The following is a 21678-nucleotide window of genomic DNA, read 5'->3' on the forward strand; positions in this document are numbered from 1 at the left end:
AAGAAATGGTTTTAAAAGATATATACTATTATATTATTTTTTTTTGTTTGTGTCTAATGACTAGCTGTGTTCAAAATCTTCACCATTGATTTTTCTTTTCCAAGTTCCAATGGCCCCAATTAAATGTGGTTTTCAATAATTTTTCTTGTCTATTTAAACACATCTTCTTCTCTAAATTAACATAACAATTTTTATCATTTTCAATCCTCCATAACTCATTAAGCCACCATTATTGCTCTCTCTCCAAGCTTCTCTTCTTTTCATCTTGTTCTTGAGAAAGATATTTTATGTTGTGAAGATTGATTTATTGAGTGCTACAACTTGTAAATCCACTCTATTGTGAGAGTTATAATTGTGCCCTTTATTTTTACAAACATTTCGTAAGAGTTATCCTTGATCCCAAAAAAAGAGTTGTTGCAACGATTTGATCCTCAATCATGGAAAGAATCAGGTTCGTTCTTGCTCTTAGAAAAAGAATGTTATAGCAGTTCGACTTGAGCTATACAAAGAGTCAGGTTCGTAGTGACATACACAAGAGGAGCTTGGGAAGTGGATAAAGGCCGATTGTGTCGAACCAATATAAAATGTACAACGCATCTACATCACATGCGCCAATCGACCAAGAACGAAGAAATGATCAACGCAATGGCGGCACATGCGACGATTGATCATGAACTCTAGCGATCAACGCATTTCAATGCATGTGGTAATCAAAACAACAACACCGCATACGGTGATCGATCGAAGATGTGAAGAGTAATGCATTCGCGGACGATTTTAACAAGTGTACAGCTTTCTATTGTACGATTTTGACAGATTGATCGTGGAGAAGAGAGGAATTTCCCATTACGCCATGGTAGGAATTATCAGAATTATACAGTGGGACCACCAATTCAAAGAGTCAAGGTCTTGTCTATAAGTAGCTTCCTTGAATTCATTGCAAAGGAGGCTGGTCTGAAGAGACTTTACAGAGAAAATCCGAGAGAATAAGGAGACAAGGCTGAAAAGTGAGTCTCCGAGTAAGGAATTTTTCTGATTCCCGAAGCTAAAGCTCTGTGCCAAAGGGTCACTTCTATCGGGAAAGCAAGCTTGAGAGGGAAGCTTTCCTCTCCACTTCATCCATATGCCGACAAGCACAAGTCTCCGATTGGGATCTATGTCAAGACGTTGACACTCTTTCCGTATTTGTTTCTATTCATTCATTTTTTCTATTGTGTTCTTCTTCTTTAATCTTCCATTCACAAATCATGTATCAAATGCTTGTCTTTAAATTTAATTGCTATTATCGTCATTATTATCATCTCTCTGTCCATTTCCATACATTTATCATCCATTTTCTCCATCATGTGTTCTTAATCCCTTGGGTAAAAAAGAAGAATTAAGCGAGTGAGTTAATCTGTGTTAAGGTAATCGGTTAAGTTTAGCTCAAGCATGATCAATGATATCTTCATCTGTGAGAGCATAAGTGAAGATGTTATTCCGCCTATCGAGAGAAGGTTGGAAGAATGCGTTAACTAAAGCGAGAAGTATTTCTAGAAATGGAAACAACCTTGCGTTCATTATATTCATCTCTGTTTCACCATAGACATATGGGAACGGGGCCGATCACTGAAAGGTGTACGCCAAGAGAAAGCAGAACCTTAGTTGCATCCTTAACGAGATTGATGAACTTGCGATGTTCTTTCTCTCTACTCATTATCTTTCTGCTTCATTCACAAGACTTTCCATCGCATTCATTAGATTCTTTTGTACAACTTCACAGCCAGTCCTCACCCTTGTATATTAGTAGTTTAGAATTTATTTTATCAACGCATTTTACTTTCAACACAATTTACATTTTTGTCAAAACCCAAATTCTTTATTCTTTATTATAACTAGTCGCATATACCACATTAGTATCATATCTAATGACAACAATCCCCGTGTTCGACCTCAGGTCATTCTGAGAAACTTGCGTTGGAATTATACTTGGTTTCAGTGCAAGAAAACTTGTGACACGCACTACATCATCGCATACTACGACCATATTATCATCAACGCATATACTTAGAAAGTAGTATCACAAAATATCTTTATCGCAAGCACTTGAGCGCATAGTACATCATTACTTTCATTCATTCATCGGTGCAATAGATAAAGATAGATTCATTCTTATCCTCACGAGTTTATGGCAACATGAGCTTGTAGCATAATATCTATCATCACAGTGCATGCATAATAAAGATAACAAAATTAATATTACAAGTTTATGGTACCGTTGTCGGGGATTGGTAACGGTTTAGTGTTGAATATTCTTGTGGTATTTTGCAGGATAGATCTCTGTTGTACTGTCTGTTTATCATGAAGAGCAGGCTGACGGTTTATGAGTACTGGAACTAATCCAGAATTCGAAGCTAAACTAGAGATCGAGGGTACTTTTCGCGCAAGGGCACCCAGAACCGAATCAGGTGAAGAAGAGCACATATGGCTAATAATGAGAGGCCCAAAGAAAATCAAGGGGCGAATCAGCCAGCACAAGGTCCTGTTTTTCTTGTAGAAATCAAAGGAAATCAAGGCACGCCAGAACCAAATCCTGAGGAGTGTGAGCTACTAAGCCTAGTAAGTGGTTCTTTTAAGACAGAAATCACTTTGAAAATCATCATTTTTGGGAAATCAATCACATAATAATAATCACAGTGTACCTATGCATGATCATGGATTTATTCATGCAATGATTAACCTTTATTCCAAAATGCTACACGTGGCATGCATATCATATCATCAATCAATACAATCATCTATGGAAACCTTCCTATGACCCCAATTCCCGCCAATGTGCACATCGACCATTTTATTTATCCCGCTAGTCATGCTTAGGTACTTGACCATATTTTCTGCCGGTCGTCACCGACTATTATTTCCCGTCGACCGAAGCCGACCAATTTTTCCCGCCAAGAACCTTTTGTTAAGCATGCTAACCACATCCTGGGCATAATCGCAGTTTCCATAGTTACTACACAAACAATATCATGTCAATCATCATATCACCAAAAGCATGTATTTTGTATTTACAGATGCATATATTCCAATATCAGAGTATAAAGCTAAGTGAATACTCATAATATGCATTTACTATCAATACTGTATAAACACACAATATTCTTTATTTATCAAAGCAACATAACACTCACGATATATAGAAACTATAACGCTATAACACTCACACTATGTGTTAATTATCAAAGCTATAACACTTACACTATGTGTTAATTATTAAAGCTATAACACTCACCTTAATTTCTTAGGAGCCTTTCTAATAGTTCCCTTTTCTACCTCGAGCTCCCTTTTTACCCCTAGAATCCAGATCCAATTTACAGCTTAGATTACTCATAGTTCCACACCTTACTTTGAGATACTTCCTTGTCTCAAGAAGCTTACCATAAAATCTTAGCTCATAAATCTTCATGGTTTATCCGGAATTATCCAAACATCAAGACTGGCCCAGCTTACCCGATAGCTCGACCCCTCTGTCTTTTTCTCATTCTTCAGCCTAATTCCTTAGATTTTCTTCTCCGGCAGCCTCACCATGAAAAATATACTCTCTTATCTTTCAGATGGCTTTGGAATTACATCAAATGCTTGAGTAGATTGGGAGATCTTCTTGTCTCAAATTGATGCATTCTCCTCCACCCTCATTGTCCAATGCACCTACTCTCCCCCTCTTTTTACGAATTTTATGATTTTTGATTTGAAAATGAAATCCCAAAGGCTCTATTTATAGGCATCCAAACCTCCTATGGTGTTGACACCACCTACTTGGCTGCATGGCCAAGTGGTTACTTCTCCCCTTATCAACGTAAACTTACCTCACCTTGGCTCAAGGTGTTCTTTCCATACACATCCACCACAATTTCTTAGGGTTTTAGAATTTCTCTTAATAAGACACCTAATTTTGGTTGACGTTGGCCCTTGCGTCTTCAATATTTGTTTGTATTCAATTTAGGGTTTTCAATGCATAATTTATAAAAACGTGGCTAAATTCAACGCATAAATACTTGCCCGACAGTTTAATGCACAGGCGGTTTCCTTCGATCGCGTGGGCGTGATGTTCGAATGAGGCGTTCAGGCTGCTCTCGCTCTCTCCCACTTTCTCGCTCTCCACTCTTGCTCTCTCCAACTTTCTTGCTCAAACTCTCGCTCTTCTCCAATCTCGCTCTCTCCCATTCTCTCGCTCAAATCAATCTCGCTCTCTCCAATTCTCTCACTCAATCCAATCGCGCTCTCTCCCATTCTCTCGCTCGAACCAATCTCGCTCTCTCCCATTCTCTCGCTCGTACCAATCTCACTCTCTCCCATTCTCTCGCTTCAAACCAATCTCGCTCTCTCCCATTTCCTCTCCCATTTCTCTCTCCAATCTCGTTAGCACTATGAATATGGTTTATCTCTGTGCAACTTCCACACGAATTTTCCCAAATATTTTCTATATTTTCCTCAATTCTTCAATCCTTTCTTCACTTTTTCAGGATTTAAGTCTTCAAGGTTTTCTCTTCTTTTTATCCTTTTAGGGTCCTTTCTACTCGTACTTCAGGATCAAATATGGTTATCATAACTATAATACCTAACCATTATAGTTTACATTCACTCTTACTAATTGTTGGATTCCACAGAAGGTGACAATTATTACAGTTATTATGACAATTGTAAAATTATTAGATTATTTACATAACATAGGATTTAACTTTCTTCTAATTAACCCCTTAATCACTTACTTAAGTAGGAAAATGGAGATCTGGCTTTCACAGCAACATCCCTATGAGAAACTATGCGGCTCAATCTTTACGACTTCTCGCCCAGAATCTCAAGACCAATGGTTGAGGAGAATGCACGTTTTGAAATTAAGCCGATCATGCTCCAGATGATCCAAAACGCGGGACAGTTCGGAGGTATTGTTCGTTTCTATCGTGATTCGAGCTGGGTGTGTGTTGTATAAAATAAATTGGAAAAATAAGTTCTAAGTAAGAATGATGCGTTGATACTTTGATGCGTTTATGTAGTTGTAACGCATTGATGCGTTATAGATGTGCAACAGAAAACACGACACTCCACTATTTGACGTTCAAGTTTTCCTAAATTAGACCCAAGTATAAATCCAATTTAGGTTCCTGGTAAGTCCATAGTCGAACTCAGGGATTCAGGTTAAGCTAACGCAGACCTTGCGTTGTAGCTATTATAAGGTTTTCCTAAATGTATGAGAGAAATGTGTTATTTACACTAAGGTGCTATGCTTGTGCAAGAAGATACAAAAGAGTTGAGTAGTGAGTAATGGATCGTGTGAAAATGGATTTTAATGTAAGTGGTATGCGTCGATCTAAGATGAATGTACACAAACCAGAATGTGATGTGGATGAGATGGGATGATTTTCTTATCTTTTTTTATGTGTTACACTTTATTCAACATTTCTCAATGCGAATAACATACAAAACTTATCTCTAGGATGCATGCGTCGAACACATAATGCAATAAACACCAGTCAATCTATGTCTAGATATACTAGGCATTCTACTTGATGCTGGCTTATTTACTCTTTCGAATAATCTAAGCTAAGGATGCTTTTACCAATTGATCAAGTTAGTTTAAGCATTTGAAATGAAGTTTTGCATAAAGTATAGATGCATTCAACATAAACAAGGAATAAACAATGGAAAAGTGTAATGGATCAAATATATGAATTTATAAAGAAGCAGATTGTCTTTACAAAAGCAATATTTAATCAGATGAAATGAAAGCAATAAATGAGATGAAAGGAACTGAGTTAAGCCATAGAGTACAATCTCTTGTACCTCTTTGGCTCAATTCTAGTTGTGTACAATCACTTGTATAAGAATCGGACGAAGTATCTTTCTCAGCTCGGCTTCCTCCGCTCCTTGACCGACAGTGATGGTGTCCCTTCTGATCTTCTTGGCACCACAGCACAGCTTCTAAAGATCTACAACTATGACTACGCTAATACAGAGAGTGAGAATCTTGAAATTTTTCTGAACTACGAACTCTGGAGGTATTTCATCTATTTATAGGCGTTAGTCATCTCTAGTTTAGTGATGGGCAGCATTAAAGTCCATGCCTTAGTTAGTTACCTGACACTCAGAAGCTTTTCAGATGCCGCCTGCTGCAGATGTTCATATTTGCAAGTGGTGATTTGACACAAACAGCCTGCATCAATGAATCTTCTCTGCGTTGAATTCCCCTCCGACGCATGGCTCATGCGTTAGAACTTTACCTGTGGCACTTCTTAATCATGCGTTAACTTCTTGTTGAAATCCTGCAATATAATGCATTAGTGCCGCAGTATTTTAGTAATAAATATTCTTTTGCATGAGTTTGCTAATGTTTGAGTAATTCTATGTGTTTCTTCTAAAAATGAGGAGAATTTATCATTAAAAACCTTAGCTGTTCCAACTTAAGAGCAAAAATAACTTGTATTTCTACAAGTAATCAGGTATGCAAGGTGAAGAACTGCACGCCCATCTGACCAGCTTTGTGGAGATGTGCAACACTTTCTCCATTCCTGGCGTTACCCTTGAGGGAATCAGACTATACCTCTTCCTGTACACACTGAGGGATGAGGCAAAGAGGTAGGCTCATTTATTGGAGCCAAACGAAATAACTTCATGGGACTAGTTAGTGGAGCGATTCATAAAGAAATTCTTCACTCCAACCGTCAACGCAAGGAGACGGGGGGATGTGCTGAATTTCGAGCAGATGGAAAATGAGGCTCTAAGCACTGCCTAGGTGCGTTTTAGAAGATTAGTGAAGAATTGTCCGCATATCAGGATTCCCGATTGCGTTCTGATGGAGACCTTCTATAACGGCTTGAACAGATCAACGCAAGATGTTGTTAATGCCTCCGCGGTGGAAGGATTTATGGATAAGACCTACGTTGAAGCCAAGGTCATCCTGGATCTCATAAAACACAGATGATTGGGTGGATGACGGGCATGGAGGAAGAGGCCCTGAGAGAAGAAGAACTGAAAATGCCATTGTACAGCGGATACAATGACAACCTTGGTTGCACAAATGACCGCAGTGATCTCTCTTCTTCAAACGATGGCAATAAACCAAGGTACCCTCTCTCAGGGTGTAGCACATCTCAATGCGTTGGCGCAAGTGGTAGAAATTAGCTATGCACAATGCGGAGGGGGTCATGCTGCAGAGATGTGCCCATCGAACCCGCAATCAGTGTTTGCTATCCAAAACAACCCTTACAGCAACACTTACAATCCAGGTTGGCGGAATCACCCTAACTTGGGTTGGGGAGGTAACAGTGACCAAGGAGGCCAGAGGAATCATTAGAACAACAATTCAGGGAGTCGAGGAAATCCTCAAGCTTTTCACCAAAATCAGAATCAGAGTCACCAACGACAACCACACAACCAACCGTCCACATCAAACACCACTGTAAATTCACCATCCTTGGAAGCCCTGCTTAAGCAATACATTGAGAAAAATGATGCAGTCATGTAGTCGCAGGCGTCTTCGATAAGGAACTTGGAGGTCCAAGTAGGGCAATTGGCAGCTGAGCTTCATAATAGAACACCGGGAACACTGCCAAGTAACTCAGAAGCCCCAGGATCTCATGGAAAGGAACAATGTCCTTGATGACATTGTGCAGGCAAGTCTGACTGCCTGTGGGGATGCAGATTGCGGTAATCTTGAGGAATTTGTCTTTCAATCAGCATCCCTAAGATCTATGTTTACTGCTTTCATTAACGCTTTCTCTATCGCTTTCCTTTACCGCTTTCTTTATTGCGTTATTTACTACTTTCCTAAGATTAAGTCTTTACTACTTTCTGAAATTACTTCTTACTTTAATCCAAGTTGCATTAATTTTATGCATAATTCAATTTATTTACTCTTCTGCCTTAACATTGCATTGTTCTTAAATCTCTGTAAATGATTGACTAAAAAGAAAATGAACACCACAAAGTCTTATCGACTTGCATTGTTGATGAAACAAAAACAAAAATAAAAAAATAAAAAATAATAATAATAAACTTTAATAAATATTCGGTATGCATTGTGATGACCGGTGTACCTTGCGCTGATAAGATACACTTTGGGTCCATCTTCCTCAAATGCATTACATTGAGGGGTGTGTTTCGTGTGCATGTATTATGCGCCCGTCCTTAGCGAAAATGCACTATGTCGAGGTAGTGTTGTGCTGGTAGAAATATTGTGCGCCCATCCTTCAGAAATGCGATGAGCTGAGGGGTGTGTTGTGCTAATGCATGCGTTGTTGCCCGTCCTCCGCAAATATGCATTTGCGGTAATGGATGCATTGCATTAATCTTTAACATTGCGCCCGTCCGAATAAAATACAAAAGATAAAATATTTTGGCGAGAGAGTAGTCGAATCGTTTAAACTTGCAAGGAAATGATGACTTAACAGACGAAAGGACGTCCTTTTCTGCTAATTCATAAATGCGAAGAGTGCATTGAGCAGGCTTTTTGAGAATCTCGAAGCCTGTCACGAAAGGATTGCGTTGGGCCCATCAAGGCCCAACCTATAAATTCCCCCCCCCCCCTCGTCTGAGGAAGTTTATTTGAGTTTTTAGCGAAAAGAAACCTTAAGAAATCCTCTGCATACCAGACCTTCCAAATTTCCTTCCGCAAACCAAAGAAATTTTCCAACTCTTCCACTCAATCGAAACCATGGCCGCCTCACACTCATCTTCCCTACCTTCATCGCCTTCCCTAGCCCACGTCACCGCACGGAAGGCAACATTCCTCGCTGCCAGCCGTCACCTCGCCGCCCAGCCCAAGTCTGTCCAAAGAATTGTCGAAAAACCATGATGAAAACCTGCTGTAGCCAAACCACTCCCAGTTCGAGAAGGGCCGAGCACGGAGAGTGCCCCACTCCCAGTACTGTCATCAGAAAGTGAGAAGAAAATAAGAAATGACAAAGAAGTATTCGGGAGCATCTTAAGCAACATGGAAAAAGAGGGGGGGGGGGCTTGTAACGCTAAATTGATATATATAGAGTCATAGAATGAGTTCATGCGATACTACTTCAAGATATGCATTAATTATGAGAACCTTGTAGTATACTATGTGTTGGAACCAAGTATAATTCCACCGCAAGTTTCTCGGTGTGATCCGAGGTCGAACACAGGGACTGTTTGAGGTTATTACGTTATGTTTGTGATACATGCGACCAGGTTTTTCAATTTTATAAGAAAGTTGTGTACAAGTAGTAAAATATGCGATAAAGTAAAGTAAACCGGTCAAATGCGATAATAAAATAAAGTGCGATAAAATAAACCTAAGTTATGATGATACAAGATACAGAGGTTAAGGCTGACTGTGAAGATTATATAAAGATCGTGTGATGTGGTGGCAAGTCTTATGTGTGAAGCAGAAAAGAAAAGATAACTAATATAAATAGCGTAAGTTCCTTAATGGCATTAATGATATAATTTCGGTTTCGCTTTTCCCTTAGCGTACACCTCTCGGTGATCGGCCGTGTTCCCACATGTCTGTGATGAAACAGGGACGAATGTAATGAATGCAAGGTTGCTTCCATGTCTAGAAGTACTACTCATTCTAGCAAACGCATTCTTCTAACCTTCTCTCGATAGATCAGAATGACATCTTCACTTATACTCTCACAGGTGAGATGTCGTCTAGCATGCCTTAGCCAAACACATTTATCTCTTTAGCACATATTAAGTTACTCGTTTAATCCATATTAATTACCAAGGGATTAAGAAGACTTCATGAAGAAAACGATTAACGGAGGAACAGAAGTAGACAGAAAAGTGGGAATGGAAACGATCGAGACATCCAATACTTCTATTCAGCGTTTGATACATTATTTGTGAACGAAGAGATAAAGAAGATGAAATATAGTGATGAATAGAGTTAGAAGCAAATACAAATAAGCGCCAATATCTTGGCACCGATCTGGATGGAGTTTTGCTTGTCGGTGTGGATGGATCGTGCGGAAGGATGAACTTCCCTCTCAGGCTTGCTCAATCGGTAGCAGGGATCTGAGTATAGAGCTTCGCGGTGGGGATCTGGTAGAATAGCACTGAGACTCACCTCTCGGTCTTGTCTCTTTTCTTCCCAAATTTCTTCCGATCAGTACTCAACTCAGCCTTTCTCTTAGTAATCTAGCATCAATTCGCTCTCGTATCAAGTATGTCTTCTCTGAATTCTATGGGGGTATTTATAGGTGAAAATCTTTGACTCTTGGCTTGTGGGCCCCACTTCTTATTATGGAAATTCTGAAGATGGTGAGATAATTATTCCTTCTGTTATGCAATCAGACCATCAAATCTACAAAACAGTTAGTTGCACACATGTCGCAATCCTCCGCGTTTTCATTACTCAGTTGCATCTTTTGATCGAGAGCTCGCATACGGTGTTGTTTTTGTTATCGCATGCGGTTGAAATTCAGCTCTGGATCAACTGTCGCATTGCGCCGTCATTGCATTGATCGTCTCTTCATTGTGGTTCGACGGGCGCAATGTTGATAGAGATGCGTTATTCAGTTTCTCGTTGAGCCTTGATTGCAAGCGGTGACTTGGTTTCCTGCAAAACAGAATAGAAAATGTCCTCTTCTACCATCTTGATGATGTTAGTGGGTGTAATTGCGATAATTCATAATTATTGTATTTCTGAGCTAATTTTCATACAATCGATGTATGACTTCTTTCAATATTTTGGCAATGAGGACATTGCCGTATTTTAAATTTGGGGGTGAGGTATTTATTTTCGACCTTGCTATTTTGAAAAAAAAAAATTTGAGAATAACAACTCCACTGTCAACACAATAGGGAAACCCATGTTGATAAGAGTTAAGTTGAGAAGGGCACTTACCCATAGTTGGATGTCTGCATGACACACGTGGTGGCAAGCCAAAACGAAAGTAAGTCACTAGGATCAATGCATAAATAAATGACTGCAACTCCGCTACCAAGAAGGTATGAGTTTAGTCTGAGGAAGAGCACATTGTTCGTAGTTGGATGTCCGCATGACACACGTGGGGGCAGGCCAAAAGGAAGGTAAGACACTTGGATCAGCGCAAGGTCAGAAAAAAAAAATAATGTCAAGAAATATGCAAGGATAAAATCATTTGACACCCCGGTGGAAAAGTTTTCTTTTTGAAATAAATCATGCGATGTTCCGGAATTTAGTAAAGTCCTTTTGAAGGTTAAGCTTGCATCCCTAAGTCTTAGAAATATTTTAAGAGGAGACTTGAATAAGACTTAAGGAAATTTTGGTATATAGGATTTGAACGAAGTGTCCTTGAGAAATCTAGGAAAAGAACATTACAGTAGACTTGCTAAAGGAAGTCTTTAGCTTATGCTTGAGGACAAGTATTGTTTAAATTTAGGGGTGTGATAACGGGTAGAAATGCACGTTATCATAGTGCTAAGTTCTTAAACAATGCTAGCTTGCGTTGATAAATGATGTTAGATTGCGTCCAAAAAGCATCAATTTCATAATATTGCAATCATATGCGTTCATCGCATAGAAACAGTTGATTTTTGTGTTTTTATGCAGAATATGCATTGACGCAAGGCGGAAATTTCGATCATAGAAAATCATTGGTCGAGCGCAGCATTACCGCAAGACTTTTCGGTGATTATGTTCGCAAAAATTTGCTCAAGAAGGATTGCCACAACTTGGTCGGTGTGGCTTGGTGGGTGCATCTGGGTGAAAGGCATAATTAGTTGCGATGGGACAGAAAGCTGATGACAGTCGAATCTGAATTAAGCTGACAGCCGCTAACGATAACAAGTACATTCAGCTTTTCGATGACAAATATTCGGCGCATCAGTCAGGGAATTAAAGCCATCCCATCTGCGCAATCATGAGAGAGAAACCGCCTTCACCCCGAGGCTCTATAAATACCAGAGGCATCCTTCAGAAAAGGGGTTCACCAGTTAAAAAATTCATAAGTTCGGATCACACGTCTTTGTCCATAGTTTTTCCTTTTTATTTCAAGGCGGAGCACGAGAAGAGTAAAGACGCTGGAGATCACTCAAGGCAACTCGAGAGAGAACCTTGAGGCGTAGAAGTAGAGAGCGAGATTATCTTTTGAACACGAGTAGAAAAACAGTGTAAAAGCCTGGGAAGCAAGAGATTGCTACCAGATTCTTTATTCTATCCTTGCATTGTTATTTTGTACTTCATCTTTATATTTATACAATGGAAGTTCTTATTCTACATCTGTTCACTCTCTTAGCACACATGAGTAGCTAAACTAGTCAAATGAGTTGAGAAGAACTAAGCTAACATGACCTAGGAAGTGCATTGCTTGTGATTATCTTGTGTTATGCTGTGCCAAATACCCCTTTAGAGCTACTCGAGAGAGAGTCTAAAGAAAGAACCTAAGACTCAAGAGAGCTAGGTTAGAATCTAGACTCGAGAGAGCAAGATTAGAACTGCATAAACAAGAGATAAGGACTTAGAGATAAACTCTGTTTGTCAACCTGCATCGCATGCATCCTAGAGATGGGAATGATATTATGTGGTCGCCTTATTTGTGTGTGTGTCATTTTGTCATTGCATAAATAAGAATAAAGGCTTATGTGTAAGTCCTATATACTTATCGCATATATCGCATGCGTTCTAGCCTTAGAAGTTGTGGCATTCGCACCGAGAGTTGGTTTACTATTGTATGCATGTTACATGATCGTATAGCATGAATGCATCCTAGGAAGTGTTAGCCGAAACTTTTCTCAACCCGTTCACCGCATACTCATCACATCTTCCGTTTATTCAACTCTTTTCAAACTCCGCCGCATTTGTTTATTTTCCATTACCGCAAACAACAACCTCAACAACTATTTATTTATTTGGTTACCGCAAAGTTTTCCTAAAAATTACTACCACAACCTATTTTCCCAAGTCCCTGAGTTCGACCCTGGACTTACCAAGAAACTCAGTGGGGTTTACACTTGGATTCCATTGAGAAAACTTGAGTACTCAACACATTTCCATCATCGCATTTCATTCACAATTCCACATCATAAAATAACGCATATGGCCCTCCATATCTCTTCTATCTCTGTATTGTATTACATTGTGGCTTAAGAGATTAATACATTTTTTGATCAATGCATTTCTCTATTTCCTTCGATTCCGTCTTCATTTTCTTATCATCCTTTACTTTCACTGCAAAGACTAAGTAAGATTGCTAGAGTATTGCATACTCAATCATGCAGCATAGATTTATGAAGCAAGTAGAAAACCACTGAGAGGTGTGCATTGTGCGAGTGTTGTGAGAAAATCCTATTTGCTTAGTATGATGTTGTAGCAACGCTTGTCTATGAGCGAACGCAATACTTGTCTATGAGCTGATCAGGGATAGCTAACTGCTCAGGAGGGTAAGTGACGGAACGCATTAAGCAAAACAAGCAGTGTTCCTAGATATAGGAATAATCTTATGTCAACCATGTTTATGTGATTATCTTGTCTTATGAGCGTATCATTCATCATTTAGGCATATTTGAGAGAGTAGTCTAAAAATCAAATATTGGCTTGAGAGAGTCAGATTGGATCGCATAGGCAAGAATAGAGACTTAGAGATAAGCTTTGTTTGCTATTACACAGCATATGCACCCTATAGATAGGATATGAAAGTATGCGGTCACATCGCATGCGTCCAGAAGTAGGATACGGTGATATGCAGTCATCTTGTTCATGTGTGGGAACACGTGAGCAAGAATAGAGACTTAGACATAAGGCCTCTCGACACTATCATATATACATCGCATGCGTGTTTGTCAAGTGTGTGTAGCATAATCGCATAGCTTGCGTTGGCTGGGGTTACCCTTGCGATCAAACTTAGTGATGTGGTGAAGTTATCCCCGCCATTTTATCTATTTTTCTATGCATTTTATTATGCATTAATAGTTTTCGTGTCCCTATCTCTCATAGTCATACTTCTACTGCTTAATCTATTTAGTTAGGAGTAGGAGTAGCGCATAGCCCATAACCTTCAATATTCTTTTATTCTTTACTGCAAACACATTACTTCATAACATTTAGCTACAAATCCCTGAGTTCGATCTCGGTTCACCCGAGAAACTTGCAATCTCGTTATACTTAGCGAGAGAGCAAGAAAACTGGTGACAGGAACGCATGGTCACTGCATATATTCTTAGACGCATATTGCACATCCCTTAGTCCAACGCATGACCAACGATGCATGGAGAACGAACGATAAACGCATATTCATTTACCTCCATTTTTCACCCATCAAGAACCTGAGTGAAAAACTTGACATATCATATACATCTTTTTCCTCCCACTAAGTATTTTAAAATTTTAGGGTTTCGTACTTAAGTAAATCTGGTTAATTCAATTTATCTAAGTCATTGTTACTTTGCTCATGCTTATATTGAATATTTTAATAATATGTGATCTCATTCATTAAACTCTTTAACAAAATTGTTCACTTATTGCATGCTTATAAAATATTTATCCATTTCACCTTCCAGGATGGTTCCCAGATGGAGGTGTTTCGTTTCCATTAGGTTAAATATTGCATCCTAGACATAACGTTCCTAAGATAAAGGTCCCTTATGAGCAATTATTTTATAAATTTAATTTTTTAAGGAGTTCATTTTAATCATATTAAAACGAATTAAAGGATTAACCTATTTCTAATCTCATTAGGAATGTGTTTAACATAAGTCTAGGTGAACTAATTTTAAATCATTTAAAATTAATTTAGACCTATGTTTGTATGCAACTCTTGATTATTGATTTTAATCTAATTCAATGAACTTATAACTTTTATAAAAAGAATTTATTAAAATCCTTTTTCGTTTGCATTATGACGACTTTGATTGAATATAACATTTATATTAATCTAAGTAATATCGTGCTCAACAAAGTTAATTTTTCATCTAATTATAACGCTTATAATTATCATACATAAAAAATGAACATACATATTCATTTCTCTACATCATACATTATAACATTTATGATGCATGACTATCCTTATTCAAAACATCCATTAAAGTAATATAACAATTATATTATAATGTGTGAGCATGCTTATATTAATCATGTAATCACATGACATTTATATGATGCATGATCATGTTCATCCTAAAGTGTGATTTTAAAACTATATGACACAAATTATATATATTACCAAAACATATAATATAAACATACATCTCATGCACATTAAATGATATAAAAGGCATTAACAGACTGATATTTGGCACTTTAGAATTTAGAAAATTCTAAGAGAAAATAGAAAAAAAAAAATGCTTCCGTTCGGCGGCAAGTCAGGTACGCCAGAGCTCAAAACGACGATCCAACAGTTCAAAAAGATGCCCTAGGTGTCCTAAACATACTGACCAAATTTTAGCATGATACAATGTTTAGAACTCTGGAAATCAATAAATTAGTGAAAGTTGTCTATGAAAAACAGAACTGCACTATTTCTCTTTATTTTCTCTTGTTTCGCCTTTGTTTTTCCGAGTTCTTTTCACAACAAATTTTTGCCACGAACGACACGGACTTACAGACTGGATTTACAATAAAAGTGCTAAAAAACAACGACCCTTACATGATCAAATCAAGGAAGACGAATCTATGTGCCAAATATCGAAAACATTTATTAAGCCAAAAAAAAAAAATCCAAATGAAATTTACTGTATTCATCTCATGAAAACAATATAAAAAGCACCCACCATGGTCTCTACTTTTTGTTCCTAAAAATTAGAAATGAAAATTGCAAGAATGTGTCTGATACCAATTGAAGGCATCGAATTCCTGCAGAAGCGTGTGAACGCCTTGCATTTAGACATTCAATTTTTATGGAAACAAAGGCAGTAAAATAAAACATGCATTTGTAGGATAAACATTCAAACAAAACTATAACTATGCTAGAAAAGAAGAAGGAAAAAAGAAATCAAAACTCACCTGTGTTAATTCTTCTAGCTTTCCTCTTCTACCGTTATCAACGATCTCGAACTTCTCCAATGAAGAAGACACCACCAACAAAGTTACCTTGCTATTCTCTAAGATTTTAAAGAACTTGGAAGAGTGGTCCCCAAGAACCTTTGAGGAGAAAAAGGATACAAAATTTTTAGAGAGAAGGTGGAGGCTTAGATGCTAGGTTTTTTGTGTAATAAAATATTTTTCACTAAATGGGCTATAAGAATATATTTATATGGAGAATGGTTAACCCTTTCTCATAGTATTTCCCTTTATACCATAAGTGCTAATTAATTAAATAACCCTTATTTAATTAATTGACACATTAATTAAATAACCATATATTAAATCCCATTTAATATACACTTAATTAATTATCATAAATATCATATATGTACACTAACCTCCAATCTCCATTATTTCTTAATCAATTACTTAACCATTAATTAATCAATTAAACATCAATATTAAATCATATTTAATATGAAGTTAATTAACATATAAATATCACTTATTCATATATATACATCTCTTTATGAATCCAATTCATATAAATCTAATATTTGAATCTTATTCAAATATATCTCTCTTACATAAATTGGATTATAGATCATATCTATAATTAACCATTATATATTAATCTCATTAATATAAAACTCCCTCATTTGATTTGAACAATTTAAATCATTCCCCATCTTTATCATTTAGTGAGCTAACAAGGGGACCTTATGGACCTATAGATTAGAAGCTCCAAGATATGAGATTAATTTTTAAACTTCTTTAATCCAATTAATCATTATTCATTAACTACCGATCACTCCACTAAAGACAATAGTTGCACTATTTGCACTGTAGATATATTTCTTTGTCCATGGATATAACTAATCAACAGTGAGTCAACTATTTCTGTGTTCACAGATATAACTAATCAACAGTGAGTCAACCCTTCACAAATCACCCATAATTACAGCTGGGTCAAATTACTATTTTACTGCTGTAATTATATCTAACTTCTTAAGTACCACTAATCCCTCTAATGAACAAACAGTTTATAGTTCAACTATAAACTAATACTTCTCAGGCTAGTGAGAGGTTAAAGCCTCAATTTTCAAAACCTGGAATCAGCTATTAAGGGAGCAATTTATCTACTTCCCCTAAAGACAGAAATGAGTGGATTCCATCTTGTGTAGTTGTATTCCCAACTCCCTACTTGGACAAATCCTCAAAATGGTAGGCTTGTGAGTCGGCTAATTTGACCACTCTCACCCATACAAATCAAAAGATCATCCTTATAGACAGGAACAACTCACTTAGGATTAATGTCAAGTCACCTATGGTCATTCTAGTGAAATGTAAGTCTCTCCTAGAAACGGTGTTATAAAGAAAGACTATTCATTTCACAGTCCGGTCTTATACAAACTCTTTGTATAGAATACCTTTGATCGTATATCTGCACATGAATGATTAAGATCAAATCATTTGTAGCACTTTACAATAATTGTAACATCTATAAAGCAGGTCGTATTCGTAGTATCACCAGGATAAGGTACCTAGCCCTGTCCATATACTACAGACCATTTAAGTTATCACTTAAACATGATCCACCTGTATATCTCCACATACATGTTTAAGTTTCATCAGATAACCTTGGATCTTAGTTTGTTGGATTAAATTAATGTAGTCTTTATGGTATGACACTTTAGGCAATAATCCTCATCTAGTCAATGTTGGATTGTAGTTGCATTCCCAACAAAATATAAAAGAATGATTCCCACGAAAAAGAGTAATACTTGGATGCACTCATGTTTATGCATCCCATTCTAGACTCGAATCACATAAAATAACCAAAAATATATTTTTAAAAAAAGTAAGAAGAGTGTGCTACATGTTAAATTGTCTTGATTGGATCAACAATGTGGTAGGATGCATAAAATTTGACGAAGAAAGTTATCCTACCCTAGCCATATCTTTTTTTTTTTTTCCTATTTTCTTAATTTTCAATATTGAAAAATTCAATATATTTGGTTGTGATAAGTTATTATTACTACATGCTATGTGATCAATCATCTCAAATGCAACCTACCAAAACTCATTTGATTTATACATGAAATTTAGGAAACAAACATTTTACATTTTTATACTTCAAATTTTAATTTAAACACGTATTTTTCATTAACATAGTTAATTAAATGGTGAAACATACTTATATAATGAAATATTGACGATGATTTGACATAATATGCCGATAAATAAAATGTTATAGAATAAATTAGTGGTAAACATAACTCAATTCACTTATTTTAACATGTGCTTTATCTACTGTATTCAATGAACATTAATTTTTGAAAAATACTTGGTGTAGTTGTTAGCACTGTGCCGTGTTGTATCTAACAAAAAATTATTGCTTAATAATTTAAATTTTTTTAAAGAAGCTGATTAAAAATGATTTTTTTTAAAAAAAAAAAAAAGAGTATAGAAATTACACTGCACTTAATCATTTCTCTTAATTTTTTCTCTCTCACTTGTAATAGTAGAATTCGTTTTTCTTCACAGCAAATGGAATGAAAGAAAAAGATTAGACATGGAAAAGGGAAATTATTGTTTATAGAAACCCTTTGTTTTTCATCAGGCCAGGTAACTGATAGGAAATTGTTTTACAAAATTCAATGTTAAATAATATGTTTCGAATTCAACTATATTTATTTAATTAAGAATCCATCTTTTTGTGCAACCTGGACAACATATTCATTTAATCTTGAATGAGAGAAGTGTTAAATGATGCATAGGGATGTTGTCTACGTATTTCGAACCCACAAATGATGAAAGTGTTAAATGATATAATATTACATTTACCTTCATCTATCAACTTAAATTTTTGGTCAATCTTATATATATATATATATCACATATGATATTTAACTTACTACATATTAAAAAAAAAAAAAAAAACATTACATAAATATTTTAGGATTCTAAATTACAATAAACAGAATAGGCAAGGCCTAATATTAGAGTAAGTTTTGTTTTCCATGACATATGGATGATGAAGTATTAATTGGAGTTTAAGTAAGGAATTGGAAGAAGTTGAAGAGGTGATTTCTTGGTAACTGTAATACCAAATTCTTCTTCCATATCAACATCTTCTTCTTTCATTCCATTTGGCAATTTCCAATCAAAACACAACAACATATTAGCCAATGCCAACTCTACAGTTACAATCCCCATATTCATTCCTGGACAAACTCTTCTACCAGCTCCAAATGGTATTAACTCAAAATTTTGTCCTTTGTAATCAATATTGCTTCCCATAAATCTCTCTGGAAAAAACTCTTGTGGATTTGTCCAACATTCTGGGTCTCTTCCAATTGCCCATAAATTCACATGAACATGTGTTTTGGGATCAATATCATAACCATTGAGCTTAAAATGCGACATGGTTTCTCTTGGGAGGAGAAGTGGGACAGGTGCATGAAGCCTTAAAACCTCTTTCACCACCATTTTTAGATATTGAAGCTTTTCGAGGTCGCTTTCCTTCACATGATCTTGTTTTATGGAGCTTCTGATTTCATCTTGTAGCTTCTTCATCACTTTTGAATTCTTAACAAGCTCTGCCATTGTCCAAATAATTATGTTTGCTCCTGTTTCCACTCCAGCTAGAAATATATCCTAAAATCACACATTTCAAAAGAAGAGGAACAAGAAAAACTTTAGCTACATGCAAAGTTAGAAATTGATGATTTGAAATATCATATCATCGTAGAGATATGTAGAGTTTCATTATCTCCAACAATAAGTAATATTTGGAAACAATAAATTAAGGAGTGATAGTTTAATATGTCTCTGTTCTTGTTTCATAGTTTTAGCTTTTTTAACAAACAAAAATACTTTGGCTCTGGATATAAATATTTAGGTCGTTTGATAATTATTTGGTTTTTGAATTAATGATAATTTTTTAAAACTAAGTCTGTAAACATTCATTCTACTTCTAAATTTTTTGCTTTGAAAACTAAACAACACGTAGCTCTTAAAATTATATTTTTGCTTTTGAAATTTGGCCAATAATTCAACTCTTTTAATTAAGAAAGTGCAAACAATTGTAAGAATTTGAGAGTAAATAAACTTATTTTTCAAAAAAAAAAATAATAATAAATAAAGTGGATACCAAATGTGACATTAATTATTAGTTTTTAATTTTATATTTTGAAATTGAGTTATAAATATTATTTTTCACCTACGATTGTTTCAAACCCAATGATAAAGTAGTTTCTAAAATTGATAAAATAATATTCTAAAGAAATTGTGAGAAAACAAGCACAATTTTATATATATAACGATTAAAGACAAAAAATAAATCAAACGATTATCAAACAAGAGACTTTGGTAAGTGTTCTTATTTCTCATTTCCCATTTCTAATCTATAAAAAGAAAAAAAACATTTCCAAACTTGATTATAAATTTTAACAATAAATATGACATAATTATTTTATTTTATTTTTAATATTACTACTAAACTAATAGATTTCGTCGAGGATTCCAATAAAAATTTGTCATATATAAAGAAAATAAAATGTATGAGATTAGGTCAAATTTAGACGGCAATTAATTATTATCCATATTTATAAGATAACATAAAGTATTCTTTTTATTATCTATTGATTTGGGATGAAACTAGATTTGTATTTGGAGAATAATTTAGATTTACCATGAGAAGTGCCTTAATGCAATCTCCGGTGAATTTGACTCCATCAAATTCATAGCCATCTCTCTCCATTCTCAACAAAACATCGACAATATTTTCTTCCTTTTGAGAAGCCGTCCAAAACTCATCACGATCCTTGACTACATGTTCTAAAAAAGCATCCAACTCCGCAAAGCTTTTCTCCAGCCTCCCATGAACACCGGTGAGCCGATCAATTATCCACCCGAAACTAGGAAAGAAATCACTCGCCGAGAAGCTTCCCAATGCCGCGCTTGCTCTTTGAATAACCCCTTCAAAATTCCCATTATCCAGTTCACTCCCTCTAAAGCTCTTCCCAAACGCAATGCGGGTCAAGATATTAGCCGTGAGAGAATAAGATTTTGCGTTGAAATCAACTGAAGTTGAAGAAGCTGAGGATTGAGAGATGGAATTCAATAGTAGATTGACTTCTCCTTCTCTAATATGCTGAAAAGATAGAACACGTTTTGGACTAAAGAGCGTGGCGATACAAATCTTTCGAAGCTCCCTCCAGCGATCGCCGTATGAGGAAAAAATCAGGTCTAAGAAGTTGTATGAGTATCTTGCGGTGGCGGCTAAGTGAGGGCGGCTGCAAGAAGCAAGATCGTGGAGTTTGAACAACTCTTGTGCGACGGGCGCTGAAGAGATGACGACGGTCGGGACCGAGCCAAATTTGAGGAGCATGATGGGGCCATGTGTTCTTGAAAGTTTGCATAAGGAGCGATGAGGGTGGGAGCCAATGAGGTGTAAATGGCCCAACAAGGGAAGCTTTGGAGGACCTGGAGGAGGAACAATTTTAAGCTTATTATTCTTTTGTTTAATTTCAACATTTTTCTTGGTTTTCAGTAGTAAAGAACATAAGAAAAAGAGAAGAGAAGTGACCCAGATGAAAAGGCTATGCATTGTATGATCAACTACTAAGCATTTGAGAGAGATCTAGATGAAGGCACAAAGTAAATGAAGTTGGCAAGGGTTATATATAGGAAAAATTAGTCAGACCTCTACATTATGT

The 21678-nt window shown here is 36.3% G+C and overlaps 1 protein-coding gene across 1 annotated transcript; it reads right to left on the bottom strand.

Moving 5' to 3' along the window:
- Positions 1-18816: 18816 nt before the first annotated feature.
- LOC120081706 (cytochrome P450 71B37-like) lies at positions 18817-21678 on the bottom strand. The gene is made up of 2 exons (XM_039036798.1): positions 20652-21678; positions 18817-19615 (listed from the first exon to the last, which is right to left on the bottom strand). Exons 1-2 carry the CDS (start codon positions 21567-21569, stop codon positions 19001-19003), a joined length of 1533 nt encoding a protein of 510 aa, XP_038892726.1. The 5' UTR covers positions 21570-21678; the 3' UTR covers positions 18817-19000.

This window comes from Benincasa hispida, chromosome 7 (genome assembly GCF_009727055.1).
Source record: "Benincasa hispida cultivar B227 chromosome 7, ASM972705v1, whole genome shotgun sequence".
In the NCBI taxonomy this organism is placed as follows: Eukaryota; Viridiplantae; Streptophyta; class Magnoliopsida; order Cucurbitales; family Cucurbitaceae; genus Benincasa; species Benincasa hispida.

Coding starts and splice junctions, on each gene's coding strand:
- LOC120081706 (XM_039036798.1), bottom strand. CDS start 21,569: ATGCATAGCCTTTTCATCTGGGTCACTTCTCTTCTCTTTTTCTTATGT. Junction 19,616..20,651: donor GCATTAAGGCACTTCTCATG/GTAAATCTAAAT, acceptor GTGTGATTTTAG/GATATATTTCTAGCTGGAGT.